The sequence below is a fragment of the Prenolepis imparis genome, unplaced genomic scaffold (genome assembly GCF_030444845.1).
Source record: "Prenolepis imparis isolate NDT839.2.m4 unplaced genomic scaffold, iyPreImpa1.0 SCAF_13, whole genome shotgun sequence".
Taxonomy (NCBI): Eukaryota; Metazoa; Arthropoda; class Insecta; order Hymenoptera; family Formicidae; genus Prenolepis; species Prenolepis imparis.
The window spans coordinates 704,433-732,111 of NW_028141171.1; the positions used below are offsets into that span (position 1 = coordinate 704,433).

A 27,679-nucleotide genomic window follows, 5' to 3' on the forward strand; every position below is an offset into this window, starting at 1 on the left:
AATATTTTTTTTAAATAGCAAAGAATTATTCTCATTTCTATATTTATTTTATTTTAATTTATGATATTAATAACGAATTAATAACGAATAATTCCAGGACCAGGATCTATCAGGAAGGAGATGATCAAAATCAAATAAATTATTAAAAATTGTTCATATCATTTAGATAGTGTAAGAATCATTTTAACTTTTAGATGTTCTTGAGGTGATTAAGATACATGTGTTGTCATACTCCACTTCGTCAAATTGAGAAAACCCAATGTTGTTAAATAATAAAACACTAATGTTTGAATAGTATGCTATAAGACTGAAATAGTATTAATTTATAGGAAATATATATAGCACGAGCAATTTTTAGGACGCCAAATTTTTGTTACTAGCGGAACCGTCAATAAAATGTGTATTTGCATTATATTAACTCCTAATTCCCAGAAAAATATTAATACCACTTTGTTAAAGTTTGTTTCAATATAATTTGTTTTTTCTAATTTTCAAAGAAATATAGTAAGAGATTCTCGAAAAATAAAATTTTTGATGGTATCAACAACGCAGCTAGTTTCTGAGCTGACATTTTAAGCGTATGTATTTCAAACTCGCATTTAGCACCAGCATAAGAAACAAGATTTTTATTATATAATGAAGCATTAATATTTGAATAGTATGCAAAAAGTCTAAAATATAGTGAAAAATTTTACGAAATAGCGCGAGCAATTTTTATGCCGCCTTTGTTATTGACGGAACCGTTGATATAATTTATATCTATATTAACGCCTGAATTTCCAGAAAAATAATAATATCATCTAAAGTCTGTTTCAATAACGTAGCCTGATAAGTTGACATTGTAAACGCAACATATTTCAAACTCGCATTTAACACCGCATAAGACGATAAATTCGATTTTGTTACGTAATTAAATACTAATGTTTGAATAGTATGTTAACAGACTGGAATAGTGATAATTTTTACGACATAGCTTGAGCAAAAAGTTTTTAGCAAAGTTTTAGCAAAGTTTTTATGACGCCAAATTTTCATCTTTTGGCGATATTGTTGGTATAATGTGCATTTATATCATATTAAAACGCTTAAATTTCCGGAAAAATAATAATATCAGACTTAAAATTTGTTTCAATATGATTTATTTTTTTCAAGGAAATAACAAGAGATTCTTGAAGTATATAATTTTTGATAATATAACGTAGCAAATTTAGAAATCTGATCATTCCGCGTGCTATTAAGATTTAATAATCCAAAAATAAAATAAGTTTAATTAGAGAAAGTTCACGTATAAATATCGCTAAAAAGAAGAATAATCTAAAAAATTATCTTTTTAAAAATGATGAAATAAAGTGTTACATTCACGCGCGCCTGTTCAAAAAATTACCTATTGTACAAAATGATATTAGTTTAATATATTCAAAAAGACATTATATACCTATACAATAAAGCATTATTTTATTTCTTCTTGTCCAAATCTGTTTTTTCTACAAAAAATTATGATAGAAAAGGAAATATGTTTTTCAATTAAAAATAAAAAATTATTTAAACTTATAAATTTTTCTTGCAAAAATTATGTCAAAAAATATTGCAAGGAATATAAAAGTCATAAAAATTTAATGTAAAAAAACTTGGCGTATAAAAAATTATGGCCACGACATTAAAAATTTCAATTATGTTACACTTAAACAGTTTGACACATTCTGAGAACTCGTGCGCTACTACGTATGTTATGTCTTAATTTTTCTTCGAATTTTATAGTTCTACTTATTATTATAATAAAAAGTTGTTTGAAAACTTATAAATCATAACTTTAAATATATTTTTTAATCGTGTATGACTTTTATTTGCCAGTTTAATTTTCGAATTTATATTTAATATAGAAAGCCTTTAATTCTTAACTATATTTTTTAATTAATAAAAAATCTAAATTCTATATTTTAATTTAGATTTCCTAATCTCTATTTATTGTTTTTCTCCTTTATCTTTTATTTATGTCTAATTTGAAAATCTTTTAAAATTACATTTACTTGAAAAAAATTTATTTGTTATGCAATTTTTTTTTAACATGATCATGAATTAAAAATATTGAATATTTTTATGTTAATATTTAATTACTAAAAAATTTATATATTTATTAACGACTAGTAAGTAAATAAATCAATAGTCCTGAGGAATTAAAAGAAATAAATGTTTCATATATATACATATATATATATATATATATATATATATTAATTATATTCTATTATATACATTATTGAAATACAACTCAAATATTTTTTAGACTTGATGGTCGCATGGAGAAGCACTCTTCGCAGATCTTTTCTCAATGTTAAAACAGATGTAACGGTGTTTTGGTGCGCTCTACACATGTACAGGGTGTCTCAGAATTATTGAGTGATCTTCCACAACTACAAGTTTTACATTCTTTGCTTTTTCTCAGCGACAACTTTTATGTTCACTATTCTTTTTTATAAAGAATTTCAATCTTTGATTTTGATAATTGTAATTTAGATTAAATTTCATTAAAGTTAAAATTCGATGAAGAACAGAGTTTTGTTATTTATTATTTAAAAATTTTTCTTAAGTTTATTTTGTTTTAAGAAAAATAACGTTTTAAATATTAAATAACTTCGTAATAATTATGCTTTGCTGTTAAATTTATCGATATTTTTTAAAACATTTATGGGATATTTTTATCCTGTTACATGGTTGTAAAAACATACAGGATATATATCAGCAAGAACAAATCATTTCAGAATTCTTACCTTATACAACGGCTTAAGAAGACGTCATTTTTTAATTATCATATCAGAGAACAGATTTAAGGATAGACGTGGATAAGAGAAAGAAAGAGAAAGAAAAAGCGATGCAACCTCATCGCAATCTTTTTTCATTCTTTTGTACGAATTCCATAAACCAAAGGAACGGATATACTGAATTAAAATGTTATAAGCAGATTTAATGATAATTATGACATAATATATTTTTACAATTCTGCCAATCAGGCGCATCTTGTACATAATGCATATTATGTAAAGAAAGTTATTTTGTGATGAGGAAAAATTAGCAATATCTCGCGAGTTGCTTAAAATAATAGCTATAAAATATTTATATATTTATTTGAATTATTAAACCAAAGGAAAATTCTGACATCTATAAGTTGTAAGATTAAACACACACCCATAATTGAAGATATAAAGAAATATTTTTTATTTAATCGGCTCTCAATATTAATACATAATAAATAAATAAATGTGATCTGATGTTATAGATGTCGGCCAATAGAGCCAAGCCAATAGGCTAATAGAGATACTGTTCCGAAAAATTAGAAATTAATTTTCGCGGTTGGCTCTATTGGCCGAGATCTATAACATCAGATCACATTTATTTATTTATTATGTATGAAGATATAAACTTAATTTTTTTTCATTAAATGAGAGAGTGGGACTATTTAATTTTCGTACGTAAATAAATTTGGGGGGCTTTAGGAGGATAAAGGAGATTCCCTCTATTTTATAAATGATATAATTTCTTTCTTTCGGATAATTTTCAAATACATAATATATTTCCTTTGTTGAATAATATATATTTCCTTTAATTTTGAATTCATTTAGTTTGATTTAATTCCAATGTCCCGAAGTTTCTTTTTAAAATGTATTTTTTTAAATAACTCTTTGAAGAATAAAAATAAATATTTCAAGTTAATGTTATTAATTTGGATGAGAGCTATCTGAATAAAAAAAATTATATTCGATGCCATTTAAAAAAATGTAGAGAGCCCCATGTCTCTTAAAAGCATCCACAAAGTTTGTTTACACGCCAAATAGTTCAGTCGTTCTGTCCCATTTAATGTAAAAAAATTCAAGTCGATATCTCCAGTAATTTCGGAAAAAACAGTTTATAATATTTTCGACTCATCCTGTATAAATTTGCAATTAATATTGCAAAAAAGAATTTTTTTAACTATCATATTATAACTACAGTATATGTTGTAGATGTTTTATTGCAATCAAAATTAACTTATTAAGATTTTTTCAGCTCTCAAAAGGAATTTGTTGTGTTATGATTAATAAGATATTTATGGTTTATTGAATAAAAGTTGCAAATTAGACCATTGAGACTCTATCAAATAATTTTCAATTATATTTATTGAAACTTAAAGTTTTTCAATCGCTAAATATTAATTAACTTCATGTTACATTGACAAATTCAAAATTTATATAATTTAACCACATTTTACCTTCATTATAAATATTAATTCCATCATGTCATTTTGTCAATTTTAACATAGAATTCATATTTATCGACCTAAAAAAAAGTTTGAATTATAACTGAAAATTATTTGGTAAATCCTCAATCTAATGTGTAACTTTTCAACAAAAAATAATCCTAATAAATTTCAAATTTAATTATAAATATCTTATAAATCATAGTCAATACAACAATACAACTTTTGAAGACTGAAAGTTCTAACCACATACTTTTAATTGCAAGAAAATTTCTCCAACATGTCATATCTTGTAAAATTATAAAATGACAAAATATATTAAAATATATTAAATATATATTAAAAATAAATTAAAATATATTCTTAAAATAGTCCTTTCTTGCAATTTTAACCGCAAATTTCTCAAAATTGTGACATAATGGAGCAATTTCGAATCGTATATATTTACGTAAAAAAAAACTCTAGAAAGTGACTTCTTACGTAAGTCTTACTTTTTTAATTTAACTGTATTTTATTTTATTCATAAATTATAGTTTTAAATATCAATTAGATTCTCTACCAAATACCTTAAATATAGCTTTACTATACTTTTATTTATTTCAGAAATATAGGAAAGTATTTTTACTTTGTGAAAGTAGTATTATTACTTACTAATAGCTATTAATATTTTTATTTGCTGCTAGATTAAACATTTCTTAATTCCTTTTAGTTTGTATAAAAAATTTTATAACATATTTTGAATTATGCATTTTGAAAAAAAAAAACAATATGCTGAGATAACAGAAATACGCATACATGCACGAGACTGACTTTTTTAATCATTAAAATGTAATCGTGCGAATCAAAAAGTCACTTTCTTTTGATAAATTTATACGAATCACTATTTCTTTCGCTCGTCGTTTCCATAAAGGAATTCTCTGTTTAAACGGGTCTATTTTTAATTAATATGGTACCATTACGATATTACTCGAATTGTGTATTCTATTAAAGTCGGAGAAATATTCCACTTACATCATGATAATGTTTTGCAGTGGCAGATGCAGCAAATATTTCACGAACTTTGCCAATTGATATCGATTCACTTTATTGCTAATCAGCTAATCAGCATCACTATTTGTATAAGCATATTGTATAATCAGTTGTACACAAAGATGGTACATATAAATAGAGAAATACGGATCACTATGCACTCATTATCACTGTTGAATCGAATAAAGAATCCAAAATTGGTGATTTTGTTTGCGTAATGGTTTGAATCGTGAATCCAAGGAGACTAGTCTTTCAAGTAAAATATCGTGTGTCCCGTTTTCTTTTCGTGTCCTTTTCTTTTTCTCAGATTAAATAGAGAATCATCGCGGATAAAATACATAAGCGAGATTGCGTTAGGCAGCAATAACGTAGCCGACCGTACACTAACTGCTTGCCGTCTGTAGCTACTACAGCGACAGAAAATCGTGACGGCCAAGTGAAAGAGAAGAATTCTAAAGGAGGGGAGCGCCATGTTTATCCATGGGATTCGCGGATTCCGACATAACGGAGCTCTCGAGTTAAATCGTGCAAGGCAATCTCTGACCCTTCGCATCTCTCGTGTGACTTTATATATTCCGCCTAGTGATGAACACAAAGTAGAGAATTAAAAAAAAAGGATGAACGGATGAAGAGAGTAAGCACACAAATATTTAACTACATAGATTAATTTTTTTTTAAGATTAGGTAATATATAAATTTACAGAAATAATAAATATTAATTAAAATAAGATTATTAATTAAATAGAGAAATAAAGAAAATTGTTATTAAATAAAAATTAATATTACTCTATTGTGAAAAACAAAACTGCTTAGGCTAGAGTCAGACGCAAACTGTATAAGTTATAAGAAAAATTAATTTTTCTTCGAAATGGTTGTAGGAGACAAAGAATGAGATAGAAAATAAAGACCAATATTAAGAAAGAATAATTTTTCGATTCCAAAACAAAGTATTTAAAATTAAAAAAAAAATAGATTAATAATATTAGAAAAAAATGATTCAGGATCTCAAAAACTTAAATTAAAAAATTGATAAAAGACCAAAAATAGTAACCAAATTTGCATCGAATCACATAATACTAATTTGGAAGATAGCGCAAAGCAAAATTAAGAAAAATATATTATTGTTAAGAAATATGTTACTGTTATTGTTTAAGAAAAAAGTTGTTTTCATAACATATAAAAAACTATGCTACTAAACAAATTGATGTATCAAAATTTTGAATAAATGTTTGACTGATTTAAGGTTTTCTTACAAAGTTAGAAGAAAAATATCATGTTTTTCTGATTCAATCTATGAATTGTGTTAAATTACATTTTCATCAATTAAAAATATTTTTGCTTCTATACAATTATTTCGACTGAATATATACTATTTTCAAAAAAACTAACTACTATTATTTTTGTATGTTATTGATTTTTTAAAAATTATTAAACCAAGTGTGTTTTCCGCAGTGCTATTATGGGCAGGGATTTTTGATTGTACTCCACTTTTCGTTTTTAATTATATTTTATATATTTTTTATTTTAAATTATTTTTATATTTTTAGAATTGTTTTTTTATAATATATATACGAGGGTAAGTCAAAAAGTAAAGGGACAAATAAAGAAAAACACATTTATTTTAACCTATGTGGAAAATTTACATATCATTTTTCGACATAATCTCCACCAACATCGATACATTTGATCCATTGCTTAACAAGCTTCTGTATTCCATCCTGGAAGAAAGATTTGGGTTGGGTGCGTAGCTAGTTATGCACCACTGCAATGACCTTCTCATCCAAAGAAAATTTTTTTCCTCGTAGTGCTTCTTTTAATAAACCGAAAAGATGAAAAGAAAAAAGAAAAAAAAAGAAAAGAAATACTACGAGAAAAAAAAGAAAAGAAATACTACGAGAAAAAAAAAGAAAAGAAATACTAGGGCTACCATGTACATAGAATAAAAACAAATTAATAATTCGTTTGAATGAGACGGATCTCTCCGGCATGCGGACAGAAAGACAGATGAAAGCGCAAGAAACCAGAGATGCTGACATTGATCTGATAACAAGTGAGATGGGTGCTTCCACAACAGAGGCACAAAATAGTGAGAGATCTAAAGAGACACATTCATGATAAACACAGAATAAAAGCTGAATTGGACCTTCTTAGGCGAGAGTTTGAATTATTAAGGACAAGTTTGTGGTCAATTATTTGTGCGTCGGATTTACATGTCAATGCAGAACCCAGTGCCGTCCAGCCGAAGATTAATGTGACTACCATAGCCGAGTTGTTCGCTACTTTTGATGGTGTGACAGGCGACTTCGAGGCATGGGAGAGACAGCTGAGACTGTTGAAACGGACGTATCGATTAGATGATGAGCATGCAAAGATATTAATAAGTAAGCGGTTGAGAGGAAAGGCATTAGATTGGTTACATTCTAAACCTGAGTTTATTGAAATATCACTGGAAGCATTACTGCTCAAGTTGAAGAGTGTTCCATTAAAAGCTGCACGGTGATCCAGATAACTAAACTGAAATGTGTTAAAGAAGTTGTTGTTAACCGACATAAAATTGTTGTTTTAATTGATACAGGGAGTGATTTATGTTTGATGCGCGCAAATTAATACGTTAAATTAGGCTCTCCTCCGTTAAATTATAAAGAAACTCACTTCCGCGGCATAGGGTCGAATGATAATGTAACGTTCAAAGAGTTTTTTGCGGATTTAACAGTAAATGGACATTCATATACTATACTAATTCGAGTTGTATAAGATAGTCTGACTAGTCATAAATTCCTTATTGGAACCGATTTCTTAAATACAGTCGAGTTGCATATAAAGAGCAGAGATATATCGATTAGTCCAGTTCAAGAAATAATGACGAATGATGACGAATTGCCTGAAATATTTCAAATAGATCTAGAGCACGAGAAAATTGACAAAATGACACACATTCCAGAGGAAAAACACCGATTAACCCTTGAAAACACTGTTAATAACTATCGTCAAATGTGACAAATTGTAGCACGTTCACTCAAACTATGCATAAAAAGGATTTATGCATACGTGTAGTTAGATGGGCCTTGCTTTCAGAAGAATTTGATTATACTATTGAACATCGACCTGGCAAAAACATGACAAATGTAAATGCGTTATGTCGCAATCTTCTTCCGGTATATATGACGATAGAAAATAGCGATGGTCTAACAGTAAAATTTAAGCGCACGCAACAAGAGAATAATGATATCAAAAAAATATTCGATTCAGTTAAGGAAAATAAGGTTGATGGCTATATAATAAAAATAACTTGCTTTTTAAAAACTATAAAAATATTCTATTAGTCATTACAAGATCAATGCGCACACAAATTATAAAACAAGCACACAAAAGACCACTTTTCTGTTGCAAAAGCCAAAGCGTTATTATTGAAAGACTTTTGGATGCCGAATATGAAATCAAAAATTGGAGAGATAGTTTAAAATTGCATAGTCTACATTTTAGCCGAAAAAAAACAGAGCAAACAAGAAGGATACTTGAACACAATAGAAAAAAGTAAATTACTTTTAGAGACGTATCACATCAATCATTTAGAGCTACTGCCTTTTACAAAAAAAGTTATAAATATATCTTTGCCGTCGTTGACGCATTTACGAAATTCGTATGGTTGTATGCCATTAAGACTACAAATGAAGGCAAATAAAGTTATAAATAAACTTAAAAAACAGTCAATTATTTTTGGAAATTCACGAAGGATAATTTCGGATCGAGGTGCGGCATTTACAGCCAAAGAGTTTGCAGAATATTGCACAGAAGAAAAAGTAAATCACGTATTAATTACTACCGGAGTTCCGCGGGCAAACGGCCAGATAGAGCGTGTTAATCGGGTCTTAATATCAATGTTAAACTCGCAGATCCAAAACGTGAATAATGGTTTAAATTCATTAATATGGCTTAATTATATTTGAACTATGCTCCTCATAGAAATATTGGTATGTAAGAAATCTAGGTAACTTTAAAAAAAACACTCGTAGAAGCAGCGTACGTAAAAGAAAGACTTTTTATTCTTTGGTCTGCGTATTGTATATCTCTCAACGATTTATATATTACTGTCCTCGAGACAAAAGCAATATACGTGTATACGCAGGACGTGTGCACGCACGTCTTATTCTCTCCACATGACATCTCGACAGTTGCCGCAGTTGCTGTGACCCGCCGTTAATTCGGGCCCCGCAATGATTTAGGCCCGTAGCAATTTCCTTATATTCGGCCTTCTTGCGTTGGGATCTGTCCCCAGACACTCCTTGAAGGTCCGCTGACGTAACCGCTTCGCAACTCCTTGCTACATAGTTGTCCATGAGCTTTACATCAATACGTTCTGTGAAATCTTCATATTACCAGATGGTAATTCGTTCAACCGACCAGGTTATCGTCATGATATTGTCGATCCGTCATCGTTAACTTGAGCTTGCCAATGCCGTTGCACTTATCGAGATCAGTTCGTAATAGTACTCTGCTTGTTCACTCGTTCTGAACAGTGATCCACGGCTTCATCCGGACAGCTGCTACGACCGTTCTTTTCTAGAACTACATTAACAACATTAGATGAGGCATTGAAAAATTGCTGTTCTAAAAGCTGAAAATTTGGATAAACAATTAAAAGAAGCAAATACTAAACTTCAAGCTGCAGATGTAAACTTTCGCAAAGTATTAAGATCAAATAATACTTTATTGAGACGTATTAGACAGCTGAGAAGTAAAAACAGAATACGTGTTAAAAAAAGTTTATTAAAATCTTCAGAAATTTTGCACAAAATATTCAATGATGACCAAATCAAATGGCTTCAACGTGATTCTACTTCCAAACGCTTACATAAATGATCTGAACAAACCATAAAAAAAGCACTTTGATTAAAAGTATCATGTTCTGAGAGCGGTTACAGAGAACTTATGAAACAGAATATTCCTTTGCCATCTTCCAGAACACTTTGTAGAAGATTAGAAACAATTAAATTCGAGCCTGGAATTTGTGATATTTTTTTGGCTTTAAAAGAAAAAGTTGAACAATTTGAAGATGATAGACAAAGAGATTGCATGCTTGCATTAGACGAAATGGATATTGAGAGTGGGAATCAAGTTGATTTATCAACAAACTCACGCTTTGGTGATGCTACTAATTTGTAACACTGCTGGTAACTTGAATGCATGTTTTCTCAAACAATAATAAGTTTTATTTATTTCTTAACATTTTTTCATTTATGTTAATATCCTTTCTTTTTCTTTCTATTTTTTTCTTAAATTTTATGGTGCATGAAATTAAATATAAATATATATGTACATTTTTCATATTTTATATTTCATTTTTTCATTGTTTTAACTTATTTGCACGTTTACATTTCAAAGGAAACAAAGTAGAGGCAACGCATGGTTTGGTTTTAATGCTTGGTGGCATTTTTACTACATGGAAGCAACTTGTAGGCTATTATCTTACTCCAAATGGATTTGATGGCGCCAAATTAAAACCTATAATTGAAAAAATTATTAGAAAAGCAGAATCAATTTGTCTTTATGTGCACAGTATTACATCAAATATGGATGGAGTGAACCAAGCAATGTGGAGATCTTTTGAAAATATATCTGCTAGTAGGTATGGTGAAATTATAAATTCAGTATCTCATTCAGTTGACAATTCACGTAGATTATTTTTTTTGCTGACGGTCCACATCTATTAAAAAATCTCAGAGTCTGTCTAATTAATAATAAAATTTTAATATTGCCTGAAAAATTTATAGAAACTTTAGAATTATCTTCTGATATTGTACAATTTGAACATCTTAAAAAATTAGTAGCTGAACAAAAAGATTATCACTTAAAACTTGCACCAAAATTAAATGAAAATGTTAAAACAACAACGTTTAATAAAATGAAAGTCAACTTGGCAACGAATATGTTAAATAGAAATGTAAGTGATGCATTAAATTATTTGGACCAAGAAAATAATAATAAAAAGTATGCAACAACAGCAAAATTTTTATTGAAATAATTTCTAAATGGTTTGGATTAATAAGTGCACGAAGTCCTATAATGGCTTTAAAAAAGAAAACGATGAAAGAACACAAAATAAATTTAATGAAAGCATAGAATTCCTAAATTCGGTAATTAAGTTATTTCGTGATATAAAAATTGGTTCAGATAAGCGTTTTAAACCAGTCCAAAGAGGTATTATGAACTACAAAATCTGTAATTAAACTTACTAAATATTTAATTAATGAACGAGGATACTTTTACGTTCTTGCTGGTCGATTTTCTTAAGATTGTGTAGAAAATGTTTTCTCAAATATTAGAAAAAAATTTCCAGTTCCAAACGCTTTACAGTTCAAACAAAATTTAAAAATTCTCATGGTATCTCAGTACTTACAAACATTACAAAATACAAATTATGAACAAGATGAAGGTTCTTTTATTGCTGATTTTTTACGACGGCCAGTCAAAACTAATAATCCTGATCAATTTGAAGAAATTTCTCCTGTTCTTCCTCCTGGAATAAAAAATAAAATCATAAATATATCAAAAAAAGAATTAAATTCATTGTATGGCATATGTGGGTACATTATTACTAGAGTTTCAAAATTAACAAAAGTTTGTAAACAATGTATAGATTCTCCGGAATCCACAACATATAATGCTAGTTCACGATATTCTAGATTACTTCGCCTTAGATGTTATAAACCAAATACATTATTTTTTGTGTATAATGAAATTTTTACATTTTTTTATCGTATGGAAGTTGAAATAAGACGTTATTTACCTTATTTAAAATATGCAAAAGTTGATTTTATGCAATTAAAATGAAACATTAAATGTGATACATTGTTAAATTGCCACAATATTTTTGATAAAATAATGAAACGTTTTATTTTATATAGAGTTAAAATTGAATGCAACAAAGGAAATTGAAATACTCACAATAGCAAAACTATGACTATGCATGCACTCATTAAGTAGTTATATTAATATATTGTAATACATATATATAGTTATATTGTAATAAAGAGATTTTGACATCAATGTAATTTTTTATTAATTTTGTAATTCTTTATTTTCAATTCTATCGCTCGCTATTCTATCGCTTGCGATTGGTTCCGCCATTTTGTTGCACATCCAATAAAAAGTAGGACCAGTCTGTCCAGACTCTTATATAGGGACTTTAGAAGCAATAAACGAAGTCACCGTAAAATATATCGCTCGGTCCGAAGAAGTAGCAAATTTTTGGTTAAATTATTATCATCCGTCCGTCTCCAATTACATCTTTTCAAGATTGGTGAGCCAGGAAACGATGAATCGGGAATTCTGTGATTAAACATTGTGTGATACATCAAATCGCAACATTCTATAAATACACAGTATTAAATTATTAAAAAAAGAATAACAAAAAAATATAAATTTTTCCAACGAAAATGTGATCGTTAAATGAGAAGCTGCTACTCACTTTCAGACCGAAAAAATATGCAACCGCAGATCTTAAAATACATAGTCAATAATTAAAAATACAATGTAAAAATGGTCGCGTATAAATTCAAACTATAATACTGAGTTATTTTTACAAGATGAAATTTGTAGTAACATTGACACTAAACAGACGTTGATGGTATATAAATAAAAGGACGAACGGTACAAAAAAAGTTCCAATTTTTGGAAGTCTGTTAACAATATTGAAAAAATTATCGTTTAACATATCCGTGTCCGTCTGTAGGTTCAATCCATTCTTTTGTCTTTTAATATAGGTAATTTCCGAAATAAGTCTTTTATTATAATTAGGCTCAACACATCCAAGATTGCGACATTATTTCAGTCAAATTCATGGTTAAAATTTTGTCTATGTCTATGTTCAGTTATAACTGATTGTGAGTAAGAACCGTTGCTCCGTTTGATGTGATTTTTGTGTTTGGATATTCTCGTATGGAATTACCTCCCTGTTTGTCCTACGTAGAATGCGTTGCAATTTTTGCAGTTGATTTTGTAAACTACATTGCAACCTGTTGTCTTTGGCATATTATCTTTATGGACCTTAATAAATTTATTCATCTTATTTAAACTAAAAAATTACATTCTAAAATCATAATTTAACAATATTTTTAAACTCGGATAACTGCGGAATATATGGAATCGTAAAAAACGCTAAAGTCTCTCTATCATCGTTGGAAGTAGTCTGATTGTTAATAATTGTACTTCTATTCATTAAAATTTTTAATCTAGAATTAATTGTTTGAAAGATGAAATTTAAAGGGTAGTTGTTTTCTAAGAAAATTTTAATACTGAGATCAAAATTCTTTCGATGAAACTGAAGTGTGAAAGAAGAAATATCAACAATACCTACCATAGACAGTACCTTTTTTTGACACGTTGGATGTTGCAAAAAGAAGTTCAAATATCTCCCCGAAAAAGTTGGTTTATGATACTGTTACGTCCTGTGGATTCCACGATTCTTTTCTTTCAAAGAACGCAAGGCGATGATTGAAAAATCACAGGCGTGGGAATAAGACTATGATCTGGCAGGTGAAGCAGCTGACCAGAGACGGTTAATCGTAAAAAAAAAAAAGATATATACATACCAGATGTAACTCGCGGTGTCCGAAATTCTTGCTTTGACTAGTTGACAACTCGCGCTTGAAAAGCAATAAAAATTTTTCTTTTAAAGGAAAATTTTGTTTAAAAAGTAATAAAACTTTTTAGAAGGAAATCTCCACTTGAAAATCAATAAAAATTTAGAAGAAAACTTCCACTTGAAAACGAATAAAATTTTACCAGACTAACAACGATAACCGAATCCAAACAAATGCCGCCTGACAGATCACCGAGATAATCTCGAGAGGATAATAAAAATATAAACCTCAACAAATTCTCCATTGGTCAAAACCTAGGGCCCTAAACAAAAGCCCTGACCAATCCCGGTAAACTTTTAAAGTCAAGAGACGTCTCCGGGACTGAAAGGGCATTATTGAAAAATTCCCTATTCGTCAGGAAATATTAACAAACTAACGGGAAGGAGGAGCAAGAAGGTATATATACCCGCGACATCTCTCAGAGAATCTCAATCTTTTTCTCAAACCTACGCACGCGGATCATTCGCGAAAAGTTATACCACCATCCTTCGAGTCCGTAAATTGTTCGAATCTCGAACTAGTGAGCATTCGCAGTGACACTTGTGAGATCATTGTGTGCTCAGTGCTCATCGATTATGACAATTTTCGCGAGTGAACAACCGTGAGTGGAACACCATCCTCACGAAGGAGTCCTTAGCCAGATTCACACCTGGGATAATCAGAATAGCTAACACCTACCTACGCACTCAATAAATAGTAAGTGACCCTCTTAAATTCCTAATTTTATTTTTTTTAATTTTTTTATTTTAAAAGGAATAACTCTCGGATCTTTCAATTATTCATTTATCTGATTTTAAGCGCAATCATTTACTTCTCTGAAAATTATCTTAGAATCTCATTAACTCTCCTCTTTTTTCTTCCTAAAAATCACTCAGATTCTTTGCGTTAGCGAAGTAATCTGTGATTTTCTCCCCTTTCCCAAAATCACTCAGGATTCTTTGTGTTAGCGAAGTAATCCGTGATTTCTCCCCTTTCTCAAAATCACCCAGGATTCTTTGCGTTAGCGAAGTAATTCGTGATTTTTCCCCTTTCTCAAAATCACTCAGGATTCTTTGCTTTAGTAAAGTAATCCGTGAGTTCTTTTCCCCACCTCTCTTCTTTTCAACTTTATTTAATTTAAAGAACAGAGAAATAAATGAGGAAACATTTATATAAAAATATTTTACATTATCCCTTGATCTAAGAATTTCCGAGAAATATTCTTGATAAATCCCCCTTATCAATTATTCCTTATTTCGTTCGTTCCCATAGTGAACGAACTCCGCAAACGACCCTCGCGAGCGGCAGCTAAATCAGCGCGAAACCGTCGAAACCGTCGGTTGAGGCGAGAATTGGCTCGGGCTACTGCGGGACTGCGCGACAATCTCCATCTAACTCGCGAGACACTAGAAAGATGGACTCAGGAGCACACTAGCATATCTAATAAATTTTCGAATACCACGTTTAATATAAACCCCATACCTCCCTATCAACCTAACACCTCCCCCATTTCCAATCCGGAAATCCAAAAACCTCCACGAATCCCTTCCCCCTCCCCTCTCAAACTAACTCCCGATTTCCGTTCCCTTCTTATTCTCCCGTACCACCCGCTAAATTTCAGCGCATTCCTTCCCTCTTTTTCCAAGATCCACCTGAGTCCCCCGCTGAGTTTCAGCGGAGTCCCTCTCCCTTCTTTCGCGATTCACCCAAGTCACCCGACGAATCTCAGCGGATCTCATCCCCGCTCCCCCCTTGTTTCTCCGAAACCGAGGTCCCCTTCCCCAGTTCCTTCCACTATCATCCTCGGGGATTCTCCTCCTCCCTCCCCTACTTCCTTCGAAGCTTAGGAAGAAACCAAAGAACTCACGGAAGAAGAGTTCCGAGACTGGTTAATTGACCAGTTACCAGAATTAGCAGATGTCCTCGAAGACTCTTTCGTAATCGGACCGGGCCCAGTAGAACATGAGGCCCTGCGTCTTGCTTTAATCGACGCATCTATAGATGGGATAATCCCTTGGTATTTTCCTGGGCTCAATCGTCCACTAGGTGTCCCCGTTCAGCTCCTATTAAGGTCCTATCCCCGCTCCACTATCGAATTCCTTTCGTAAAACCCGTGGAACACATATATACACTCACACACACGCATATGTATACATAGATATCCATGTTAGGTAAAAATAATTGTATCAGCCAATCGAGACCTTAGAATAGTCAACACAAAACACTTTCCCTCGTTGTCTCGATTGACGCCCTCCGTACTAATGTATCACCCGCGACCCATACACATACACTCACACTCACTTCCATCAAACACTTTCATTAGCAACTAAGTCCGTCGATTATATTATTATGTATATAATCTCTTTCGTCACTATATTAGGAATAAACTTATAAATTTCAACACAAATGATTTTCATTTATTAGCAAGTTCCCACTCATTCCCGTAAACCAAGATCGCACAAGGTCCCATCCTGCGCAAAAGAGATTAAATTCTCTTGCCGAAAAGGGACCACCGAGCGAACGGCCCTTTAAATAGAGTAAGAGCGACCCTTGCGGTCGTTGACCTATTTGGGCCCAGACGTTCGTTCGACTCGAACAGACGTGCCGCATGCGTTTGTTCGAAAGATAAATTTAGTTACGTCCTTCCTTTCGACTCTTTCTTCCCTGAGTCTGGACGTAACAATACCAATCAAATATAACGCGATTATTATGTATTATCATTGTAACATCGAGAAAATTTAATTTATCATTATCTGCAATTTCTATTGTGAATTGTAGCCTGGAGTGTGTGGAATTAAAAACTTCAAGTGTATATGAAATTTCTGACTCAGATACTACCAAAGCCAAATCATTTATATATTTGAAATAAAATGATGTTGTAAATTTCAATGTTTCTAATGCTGTTCTCTCAACGTCTTGTAACACAATATTCGCGACTATCGGGGAAAGTGGGGAGCCCATTGGCGTGCCAAAGGTTGCTGGTAGATAACTTTATTAAAAATAAAATGTGTAGAATTTAGAACAAATCTAACTGCTATTAGAAATTCAGATTTAGAAATTTTACAGTTATTCTTTATGTGATTCCATCTATTTGAAACACTGTCTATGCCATATCAATCGGTATATTAGTAAATTAAAGAGACCACATCCAACGATATTAACTTAAATTCATTATCAATAATTTTATTAGAAAGACTTTTAACAAGTTCGAAGCTATTCGAAACATGACTATCTGGTTTCGGGAACCTTTTATACATGATTTTATGTAAGTAGGAAGCCAAATTGTAGAGAGGGCTGTTTAACGAGGAAACAATTATTCTGAAGGAACATTCGGGTTTGTGTATCTTAGGGAGCCCATAGGCTCTTGGCAAAATCCCATCACTAACAAGAAATGTCCTAGGTTGGATTTGAGATGAAATCTGACTTTTTCCATCTTATTAAAATCTCACGTAGATTATTTGTCAATTTTTTAGTAGGATCTTTTTTCACTATTTTATATGTATCCGTGTCTTTAAGCATAGTCTTGATGTTTAAAATATATTTATCCTTGTCTAGGGCAACCGTAATATTTCCTTTATCCGCTCTTGTAAGGATTAGATTTTGATTGCAGTCTAGAAATCTTGTGATTTTATGGATTAGTTGTGAAATATTTTTGTGTAAGTAATTTTGCGGATTAGAAAAAGATGAAATGTTATTAAATATGTGCCGAACGATTTCTAAGAAGAGCTCGAATGTCAAGTAGAAGTTTTTTAATATTGTTTTCAAAACTTTTAATCATTTCAATAGTTACTTTTTCTTTATAAGTAAAGGGTTAGGCTAAAGTTTTCTTCTAATTGTAAGAAATTCTGAATATTCTTTGAAATATAAATTGATGATTTATTATAATGAACCATTTATCTTTAATATGTAGAAGAGATTGTCGATCATTTTTAAAATTAACTGGATCAATCTCGATGGCTAGAAAGGTATTGTTTACTTTAGACTGAACACTTGAGTCATTTACAGACGGACGGTATCGATGGAAGTTTACAAATATAATGAATAGGTTTAATTTTTAAGATATCATTTCTCTCCTTTGCCTTCTTAAGATAATACAATTTTTTATTAAGCCTGTTCTGTTGATTCTTAAAAAGAGACCATAACGGTCTATTTTGCCGATTGAAAAACGAAATACAAATCTGTGTCGGAACATTTCTATAGAGTTCACGACAAATTTTAAAAAAGGCAAGCTGAAAAAATGCACAAGTTCAAGTTTTTAAAATTTGTCGTTTGTAACAAAGTTATTATCGATCAAAATTTGATGTGATTTCTAGTAGTACGCGCGCGTCTTGACCTCATAATATCCGGCGATAGTACAATGTATATTATATTTATATTTATATTTTATTTATATTTATTTTTATTTATATTTTATATACATATATATATATTTAATATATGTTGGAAATAAGACATTATGTGAGGAATCGACGTACCCTCTAAAGCATCAGTTATTTTTGTTTTCTTACGTTGAGTTGCCTATCTATATTTCTCTTAGTAACTCTAAGTTCTTCTTACTTTTTGGTATGTGTGTCTGATGGCGCCCGCTTAAGCAATGGTTATATCCATTAAACCCTAACAGGTTATGGGCCCATGACTACGCCCGAACTGCGAATAATACAAGATAATCATTTCGTCGAGAGAATAAGTGTATCTCTGCAGTATAACCATGTCAACGATGGCAAGCGTGCAGCACATCGAGAAACTAGACGAAACGAACTTCGAGTCATGGAAGTTAATGATGAAAAGTGTGCTAATCTGTAACGAATTATGGTCGTACGTAAATGGGGCAGTTGTGAAAACTGAGCAAAATCGAGCCGAGTGGATATTGAAAGACGAAAAAGCGTTGGCATCGATTACGCTGAGCGTTAAGACCAGCCAGTTGAGTCACATAAAAAGAGCCCAATCGTCGAGGGAAGCTTGGGATACGCTGGTACAAATGTATGAGTCACGAAGCCCGGTAAGAAAAGCTAGTCTATATAAGAAATTATACCGCATGAAAAAGGAATCTTCGCAAACTATGTCATCGTATATTAGTTCATTCTGTGACATCGCCGAAAAATTAGAAGAAGCGGGAATACAAATACTGGACGAATTATTATTAATTATGATTCTAAACTCATTACCTTCCGAGTATGAGAATTTCTGTATAGCGATCGAGTCTAGGGATGTAATACTAAGCATAGAAGTATTAAAAGCTAAATTAATAGAGGAAGAAGCGAGACAAATAGAGCGCGATAGTAAACACGTCATCCAAGAAGAAAATGACGCTTTGGTTGTTAAAAATAAGTTTAAATCAAACAATAATAAAAATAATAAATCAAGTCAACGCGATACAAAATAAAATCGAAGTTTTCAGGAAAATGTTTCAAATGTGAAAAACCTAGACACAGAGCTGCGGACTGCAGAAGTGCAATGAAGCACATGACGAAGGCAGATGCGGAGAATGCAATGTCTGCAATGGTCTTATCTTCAGAAGCATATCAATCAACTGAATGGTATCTGGACAGCGGAGCAACACGACACATGTGCAACAACTCGAAGAAATTTTCTGAATTAGACGACGCGATACAATGTGAGATTCACACGGCTGCGAATCATCGTACAAAATCAACTGGAACAGGTACCGTGAAATTAAATGTCAAATCAAAAGGAAATAACGTGAATCAAATTAAATTGCAGAATACCCTATTAGTACCAGGATTTCGAAATAACTTATTATCAGTGTCATGTATGACAGACAACAGCTACACAGTTACATTTACCAAGGATTTCGCAGAAGTTAAGCATAGAGATGGAATTGTTGCAATTAAAGCGAAAAAACAAGGTCAATTGTACGTGACAAGCGAGATTCAATCAACATACGCAAACGATACCACAACGAACAATTCGTCGAATGAAGATAAAAAGTTGAGATGGCATGAGAGATACGGACACCTGAATTTCCGAGATTTAAATAAATTGAAGCAAGAAGATATGGTGATAAACATGGATATGAACCCAATTCGTGACAAATTTACATGTGAGATATGCGATAAAGGAAAGATTCATAAATTATCTTACAAGGATTCCGTCAACCATAGTACAAATAAACTGGAGTTAGTGCATTCGGACATATGCGGCCTATTCAACGTCGAATCCATCGGTGGCGCAAAATACTTTGCAACATTCACTGACGACTACACAAGATATACACAAGTCGTTATGCTCAAGAAATGATCAGACATTTTTAATGCATTTAAAAATTATAAGAAAAGAGTTGAGAAAGAAACTGGTTGTTTCATCAAGAGGATCCGAACAGACAATGCCAAGGAGTATGTCTCTAAGGAATTCACAAATTATCTAGGAACAAAAGGAATCAAACGAGAATTAAGCGTAGAGTACACCCGCAGCAGAACGGAGTTGCTGAGAGAGCCAATCGGATGCTCGTCGAAATGGCTCGCTGCATGCTGATTCAATCGAAATTACCAAAGAGCCTATGGGGTGAAGCTATAAACACGGCTGTATTCATAAGAAATCAATGCCCATCAAAAAGGCTTACCAGCAAAACGCCAATGGAAATGTGGTGCGACAGAAAACCATACGTAGGGTTCATGCGTATATTCGGGAGTAAAATAATTGCCCTCAACAAGGAAACAAGATGTAACGAATTCAAACCGAAAGGGAATGAGTATATTCTCGTAGGCAACTCACAAGGGAACGGTCGGAAGTATCCCTCACCGATTTTAATGAGCTTTGAATATGTTGTAGAGCATTGAAAAATATTAGATCCGTATTTTTTTTTTAGCAGCGTATCTTGATGTTTAGAAGATAAAACACCCCCTTGAAAAAAATCGGTTTTTTATTTCTGAGCTAATACCGTCGAAACGGTAAAAGATATAAAAAAATGTTTCAAATAAAAGTTTTATGGTTTTTAATGTTCTTTAAAACAGTGCAATCAAATTTTTCAAAAATGTCAAATTTTTCGAAATTCTCCCCCCCTCCATAATTTTTGAAAATTAAAAAAATTTTTTTATAACAATTCTGAAAGCCTATTATGCCAAATCCAACCATATATAATAAAGTTATATTCTAACAACGCATTTTTCAGAAATAAGCTAGAAATACCACTATACGCGCTCCATTCGTATCTGCTAGACGCTCGCTACGAGATCACGAGTGATGACCGTCCTTCCTTCGTAATCTCACAGAAAGAATGAATTATCGATAAAAAATTTATATATTACAATTTATATATTTATATTTTACTTACATTTTTTGAAAATGTAAAATTTTTTAATTTATCCTTATTTTCGCCTGTTATTTTTGTAAAATTTAGGAATTTTGTAAGAACAAAAATTGAACAACATCGAATGTCATCAAATCCATCTGCATATATATATAGGTATACATATATACATATATATATATGTATCTATGTGTGTGTATTAATATTATGTTTCCACAATGCGATTTTTATAACATCGTGATATAGAAGCGCCAAACGTAGCTAGTATGTAAGCGTCCGTCATATAGAAGTTGCCATTTCATCTTGTGAAGTGATAATGTAAAGAATTGTGTGTTGTATGTACATCAGAAAGAGAGAAGAGAAAGAGGTGACATAAAAGAGGTGCCGGAATTAATATAAAAAGATCATTACATTTTTTATATAATAACAGTTCGAGACAAATTTATTAAATTTAAATAAATTTATTGAATTTATTGAATTTTAATATTTTTCAGAATGATACATTTTAATCATACAAAGTAATAATGTTACTTTATGTAATTTTCACTGCTTTCAATCTTCCACAAAGTCCGATAACTTCGGAAGAAGTAGAAGTGAAAGAAAAAATTAAACGTATATGCTGCAGGAAATATAAAATGAAAAAGAATTCCAATTAGAAGAGGAAGAAACGTTAGATTTTTACAATTCGTTTGACATTCCAGAAGGGGAAAAAATTGATATATTTAAGAGAGATGATGGTAAAGTATATCTCCCGGAAGATGTTATTTGCAGTTCTGTTGATGCAACAATATCAAGTGACTATAAAAGACAAGCTGTGGAATACTGGAAAAGTGGTAAAACAAAACCAAGATCACTTGAAGGAATTAGACAAAAATTCAAAAAAGTTACATCGATACGACAACTACGACGATGGGAGGAGCAAATCAGTGAAGGTGGTAGTAGATTGGAAAAATTAAAAAGAATTTCTTCATACACATTAAATCGTTTCAATGAAGCACTGGAAAAAGGAATTATTATTCATGACATTGACATCGCACGATGGATTTCTCGAGCCCAAGAAGAAGAGCACGCGGCAGGATTTAAAGCTTCAAAAACGTGGGTAAAAAGATTCAAAATTACACATGATATTGTATCTCGGAAAATAACAAAATTTATAACAAAAAAATCTTTGTTATCAAATGAAGATTTGGAAAATAAATGTGATGCATTTATTACTAACGTTAAATGTTACATTAATCGATACGGAGCAGAAAATATTTACAATTTGGATCAGAGCGGATTTCAATTAGAATTACATTCCGGTCGTACTCTAGCACATAAAGGTGTAAAAAAAAGTAGAATCTGTAGTACAATCTATATTAGTAATCACATATAATTACACTATACAGCCGACTATTTCTGCTGATAGTAGATTATTATCGCCTTTTTTTATTGTATTAAAAGAAGTTACAGGAACGTTTGGTCCAAGAGTGCAGGAAACATTATTTAAAGCGCCTAATATTTTTGTTACGGCTTCAACATCAGGCAAATTAACATCAAATCATGTAAAAATTTGGTTAAAAGATGTATTTTTTCCGAATGTTGGACCAAAATCAGTATTATTATTAGATTCCTGGAGTGGACATTGTCCTAATGTAATTTCAGAAACTAAACCAGATTCTGCAACAGACATTGTTTTTCTAACTATTCCGGCTGGTACAACGGGAAGAATACAACCATTAAATGTATATGGCTTTCGATTATGGAAAAATTTTATTAAACATTTTTCTGATACTGTTATGTTGTTAGATTTTACCATAGATCTTCATATTAGAAATAATATTTTGAAATTGCAATCATTAACACATTATCAATTCTCATCGCCCAAATTTCAAAATTTATTTTTGCGTGGTTTAAAAGTGGATATATACAGAATAGACCGACAGAGTTTAAAACACCAGTTAAATTTTGTTTCAAAAATAAATTAAAACCAACTTGCGATATTTGCGGCAAAGTTGCTATAATTGCCTGCTCATGGTGCAAAAAAATCTCTTTGTATAAAACATTTCTTTCACGATCATCATTTTTGTAATCAATATGAACCATAAATATAATGTGCACATTACTTATATTAACTTTTCTAATGTTTTATACACGATACCTTTGGTGTGGGATTTCATAATGTACGGTGTATTTCATGTATACTTATACAAAATTTCCATATAATGAATTAAAGCACTTATTAAAGCATATTGTATTATATTGATTTATTTTTCCTTTCCTTTTTAAAAATAAATATTATATTTATATATAAAACAGAATCAATCCTTAATTGTTAAAATATATTTTTGATTACTGTAATAAGAAAGAACAAATTTTCAGATACAGGTATCCTATCGAGTGTAACATAATTAATCTTAAAAAGATATAATAAAAATATATTTATTAATATATTATTTAAATAGATTAATATATTATTTAAATACTAAAGTTGCACGTAATTATAAATAAATTTATGCTAATGCGTCAATGCCACAAAAATCATAGATAAATCATAGATTGTCCAGCTGCGTAAACATATCTGTTTATTTAATCTCTGACCTTAAACCTCTCACCTTTAAACATCGAGTTAAAGAGATTTTCCTTGTTGATTTTCCTCGATTGGCTCTACTTTTTTTTTTACTTGAAACATTTTCTCATTCTCAATTTACATATATGTAAATTATTTATTGCCACACAATTGTTTTATAATATTTAAATATATAAAAGATAAAAGTTTTAATATATAAATTTAAATTACTTTTTATAAATTTTTATATTTATAAATATATAAATTGTTATAAATTTAATTATTAAATACAATATATATACATTGTAATATATAAATTTTTTATCGATAATTCATTCTTTCTATGAGATTACGAAGGAAAGACGGTCATCACGAGTAGCGAGCGTCTAGCAGATACGAATGGAGCACGTGTAGTAGTTTCTAGCTTATTTCTGAAAAATGCGTTGTTGGAATAAAACTTTACTATATATGGTTGGATTTGGCATAATAGGCTTTCAGAATTGTTATAACAAAAATTTTTAAACTTTCAAAAATTATGGAGGGGGAAATTTCGAAAAATTTGACATTTTTGAAAAATTTGATTGCACTGTTTTAAAGAACATTAAAAACCATAAAACTTTTATTTGAAACATTTTTTTATATTTTTTACCGTTTCGACGGTATTAGCTCAGAAATAAAAAAACCGATTTTTTTCAAGGGGGTGTTTTACCCCCTAAACGTCGAGATACGCTGCTAAAAAAAATACGGGTCTAATATTTTTCAATGCTCTACAACATATTCAAAGCTCATTAAAATCGGTGAGGGACACTTCCGACCGTTCCCTTGTCAAAAGAATTAAAGGCTTACCGCCTTTGGAAGCCAAAAACTAGAAAAGTAATAAAACGCCGAGATGTTCATTTTAATGAAAAATTAAGCAGAGAAAGCACAGAGACGAACATATACTTTGAAGCGCCCTTGGATATTTTAGAAGCAAATAATAAATCTATAAAGATAGAAGCATCTGAAGAGATTGAACCCGAAACTCTAGATAACGAAGGCAGCAACGATGACCTTGGATCACCAGCTAAAAGGGAACTGAATGACAATGCAAGCATAAAAAGCACAAGCAGGCGAGCCCCTGGACGGCCTAAAATTTTACGAACCGGTCAACGAGGGAGAAAATTATAATATTTCACGAGACGGCGAATTCAACTTACAAGAAGGATCTAGACGAATCCGACAGCATAGAAGATATATATAACAGAGAAGATGAGGACTTATGACTAGCTGCGATGGAACATGAATACAAGCCGCTCATAAACAACAATATCTGGATATTAGTGGAGCGACCGCAAGACAGCAAGATTCTATCTAACAAGTGGATATTCAAGATCAAACGAAAACAAAACGAGGATATTGACCGCTATAAGGCGAGATTAGTTGTGCGAGGAAATGAGCAAAGAAAAGGTATTGACTTCAACGACATATTCTCACCCGTTGCAAGATACGAAACTATACGTACATACATTCCTAGCTACATGCGTTCAAAAAGAAATGCATGTCCATCATATGGACGTCATTGCTGCCTATGTTCAAGGTGATCTATCTATGACTATTTATATGAAACAACCCGAGGGATTTTCAATTAAAGGACAAGAAGATAAAGTATGTTTACTAAAACGATCGCTTTATGGGCTGAAGCAATCCGGCCGTGAGTGGTACAAGAAACTGGATAGTTATTTGTCAAGCATGGGCATGAACAAGACAGAAACAGATCCATGTGTATACGTAGACAATTATGAAGAAACCGATCTGATAATTATCGTCTACGTTGATGATCTACTGATAGGATCACGAGACATAAATTAAACGAAAGAAAGAAAGTTGTAACGACGCCCCCGCATCGTTCCCGACCGTTCACCCGTCGGAAGGCTGCGCCCGGCGAACACCGGCCGGGCAGGGCAGCAGGCGCCGAGCGCCAAATTTAATTAACCAAATCGTTAAACACGGTTAACCAAAAACGACCCCGGGAACGAAGACGCCCGACACGCGCCGTAAACAACCGACTACCACCTCTCCCACTCCCTCTCCTTCGATCCAGCATCCAATCCCGTTACTCGATCCATATAAAAAGAGAGCTCGCGATAAGAGCTCGAGCAGATACCGTTCCGACTCCGCCGTATCACCGAATCCCTCCGACCGGAGAATAGAGACCGAGATAGACGGGCACGCTGCCTCTACGGAGATAATCTCCGCGCTCAAAACTCTCCGGCTTCCGTTTCCGAACACTCGCGACTCCGAGGTAGAGCTGACTCTGTCTCCCCCGAGATACTCTCGGGAGTCCGCGATTTCCGGCCGCGCCCGAGAAACAGCGCACCGATTGCCATAGGCGGAGCTCCACCGCCTTCGTCGAGATTCCTCGACGGTCGGTGCGTTCCTGTCCCGTTGCACCTAACGGACGGCCGTGACACGCCGATCCGAGGCCTACGACCCCCCCGCGTAATGAAATAATTACCGGCCGAAGTATCGCGAGCGCCCGAATTATAAACACGCCGTTCGACCGCGCTCTCTTCGATATATCGAAATGGATTTTTATGGAAATTTGAAGATTATTGATTATTATCGTTATTATATTACTATTATATCATTACCTGACTTTTATTTTATGTTTTCTTTTTAATCTCTTAGAGGACCTCGATGGACCAGGTTGACTGATGTCTTCTTGAGAATCTTTAGGATCTTCTTGAGAATCTTTAGGATCTTCTTGAGAATCGCTCACCTCATCCTCAGCTATTCTTCTTTTTCTTCGTTCAATAATGTTGATAATTTTTCCATTATATTTGTTGTATCAATGTCATCTTCATTTTCTTCGTTTTCAGAGTCTGTCAAAATCTGTGGAACGTTTTCGCAGAAGTCTCCATTGCAAAATGAGCAGATAATAGAGCACTTTAGGCCTGCTTTCCTGCAGCCACATGCTGAACCACATCCTTTTTTGCACTTACATGAAATAAATTTCAATAGTGCTTCCGGAGCAGGATCTTTTGTGGTTGTGACTGGAGTAAGTCCGAGTTTGCTTTTCTTCCATCCCCATTTCTCTGGATTTTTTGAATTGCCATACCGCATGCTTGCACTTGATGGTATGTCCGCAACGAGTGTTGCCATGCAGCTTCTCTTGTAGGTGGTAAAGAAGCGAGATTAAATTTACTTTTTGTAATTGATCTTGTGAATGGTTGATAGCGAAGAGAGTCCAGCGTAGCATTTTCTTTGGAAACGCCGTAAAGTGCAATTAAGAAATTTTCTCCTGAAAATTTTCTCCTGAAATTTTTTCCATTGACTCTTCAAAATGTATGTCTGCGGAAGTTTGTGTTTTTGAATGGCGTAATCTTTCAGAACTCTTCGTGCTCTTGCTAGCTGAGTCAGTTAGATATCCGTCAAAGACAACAACTGCATTTGAACCATAATGCGTCTGTACGTACTGCACGTAGTTTGCACATATTGATGCAAACGATTCGTTGCGATGCCATAAAAATCTATGTAATAGATATCCACCATCTATGACATGGATGCTGCTATCGAAATTCATGTCACCTGTGAGAGGCAAGAAAGCTTTGTAGAGAGAAGATTTAAGAGTCTTACGCATTCCTTCTTCGGAAAATAATGATAAAGGAAATGGGGCAAGTTCAAATTGAAGATATTCTTGCAACTCTTCGTCTGATTTCTTGGCGATACACATTCTTTGGAATAACAATAATGGATCGATGGATAATTAATAATCTTTCAAATTTCCATAAAAATCCAGCATTTTTTACAAATTGCAAAAAAGTTCTCCGTTTTCCTCGTTATAACTCGTAAATTATTTATCTGAGAAAAAAGTGTTGAATACAAAAGTTGTAGGAAATGTTGTACTCTACAACTTTGCAAAGAATACTTTTTCTCCAAATTGCAGTGGAAAACGAGATATTCGCAAAAAACCGATTTTTGGCGCCATTTTTTCAAGATGGCGGCGC

General features: G+C 32.2%; 1 protein-coding gene and 2 pseudogenes across 1 annotated transcript in view; 2 read left to right on the plus strand and 1 right to left on the minus strand.

Moving 5' to 3' along the window:
- Positions 1-5,665, minus strand: part of LOC145944481 (uncharacterized) — a 44,001-nt gene extending 38,336 nt beyond the window's left edge. Inside the window, exon 1 of the mRNA XM_083052830.1 lies at positions 5,240-5,665. Within this exon, the coding sequence (XP_082908956.1) occupies positions 5,240-5,244 (5 nt within the window). The 5' untranslated portion in view covers positions 5,245-5,665. The remainder of the gene's footprint in view (positions 1-5,239) is intronic.
- A 1,578-nt stretch (positions 5,666-7,243) lies between these two features.
- Positions 7,244-10,968, plus strand: LOC145944754 (uncharacterized; annotated as a pseudogene).
- A 10,701-nt stretch (positions 10,969-21,669) lies between these two features.
- Positions 21,670-25,112, plus strand: LOC145944755 (uncharacterized; annotated as a pseudogene).
- Positions 25,113-27,679: the final 2,567 nt, after the last annotated feature.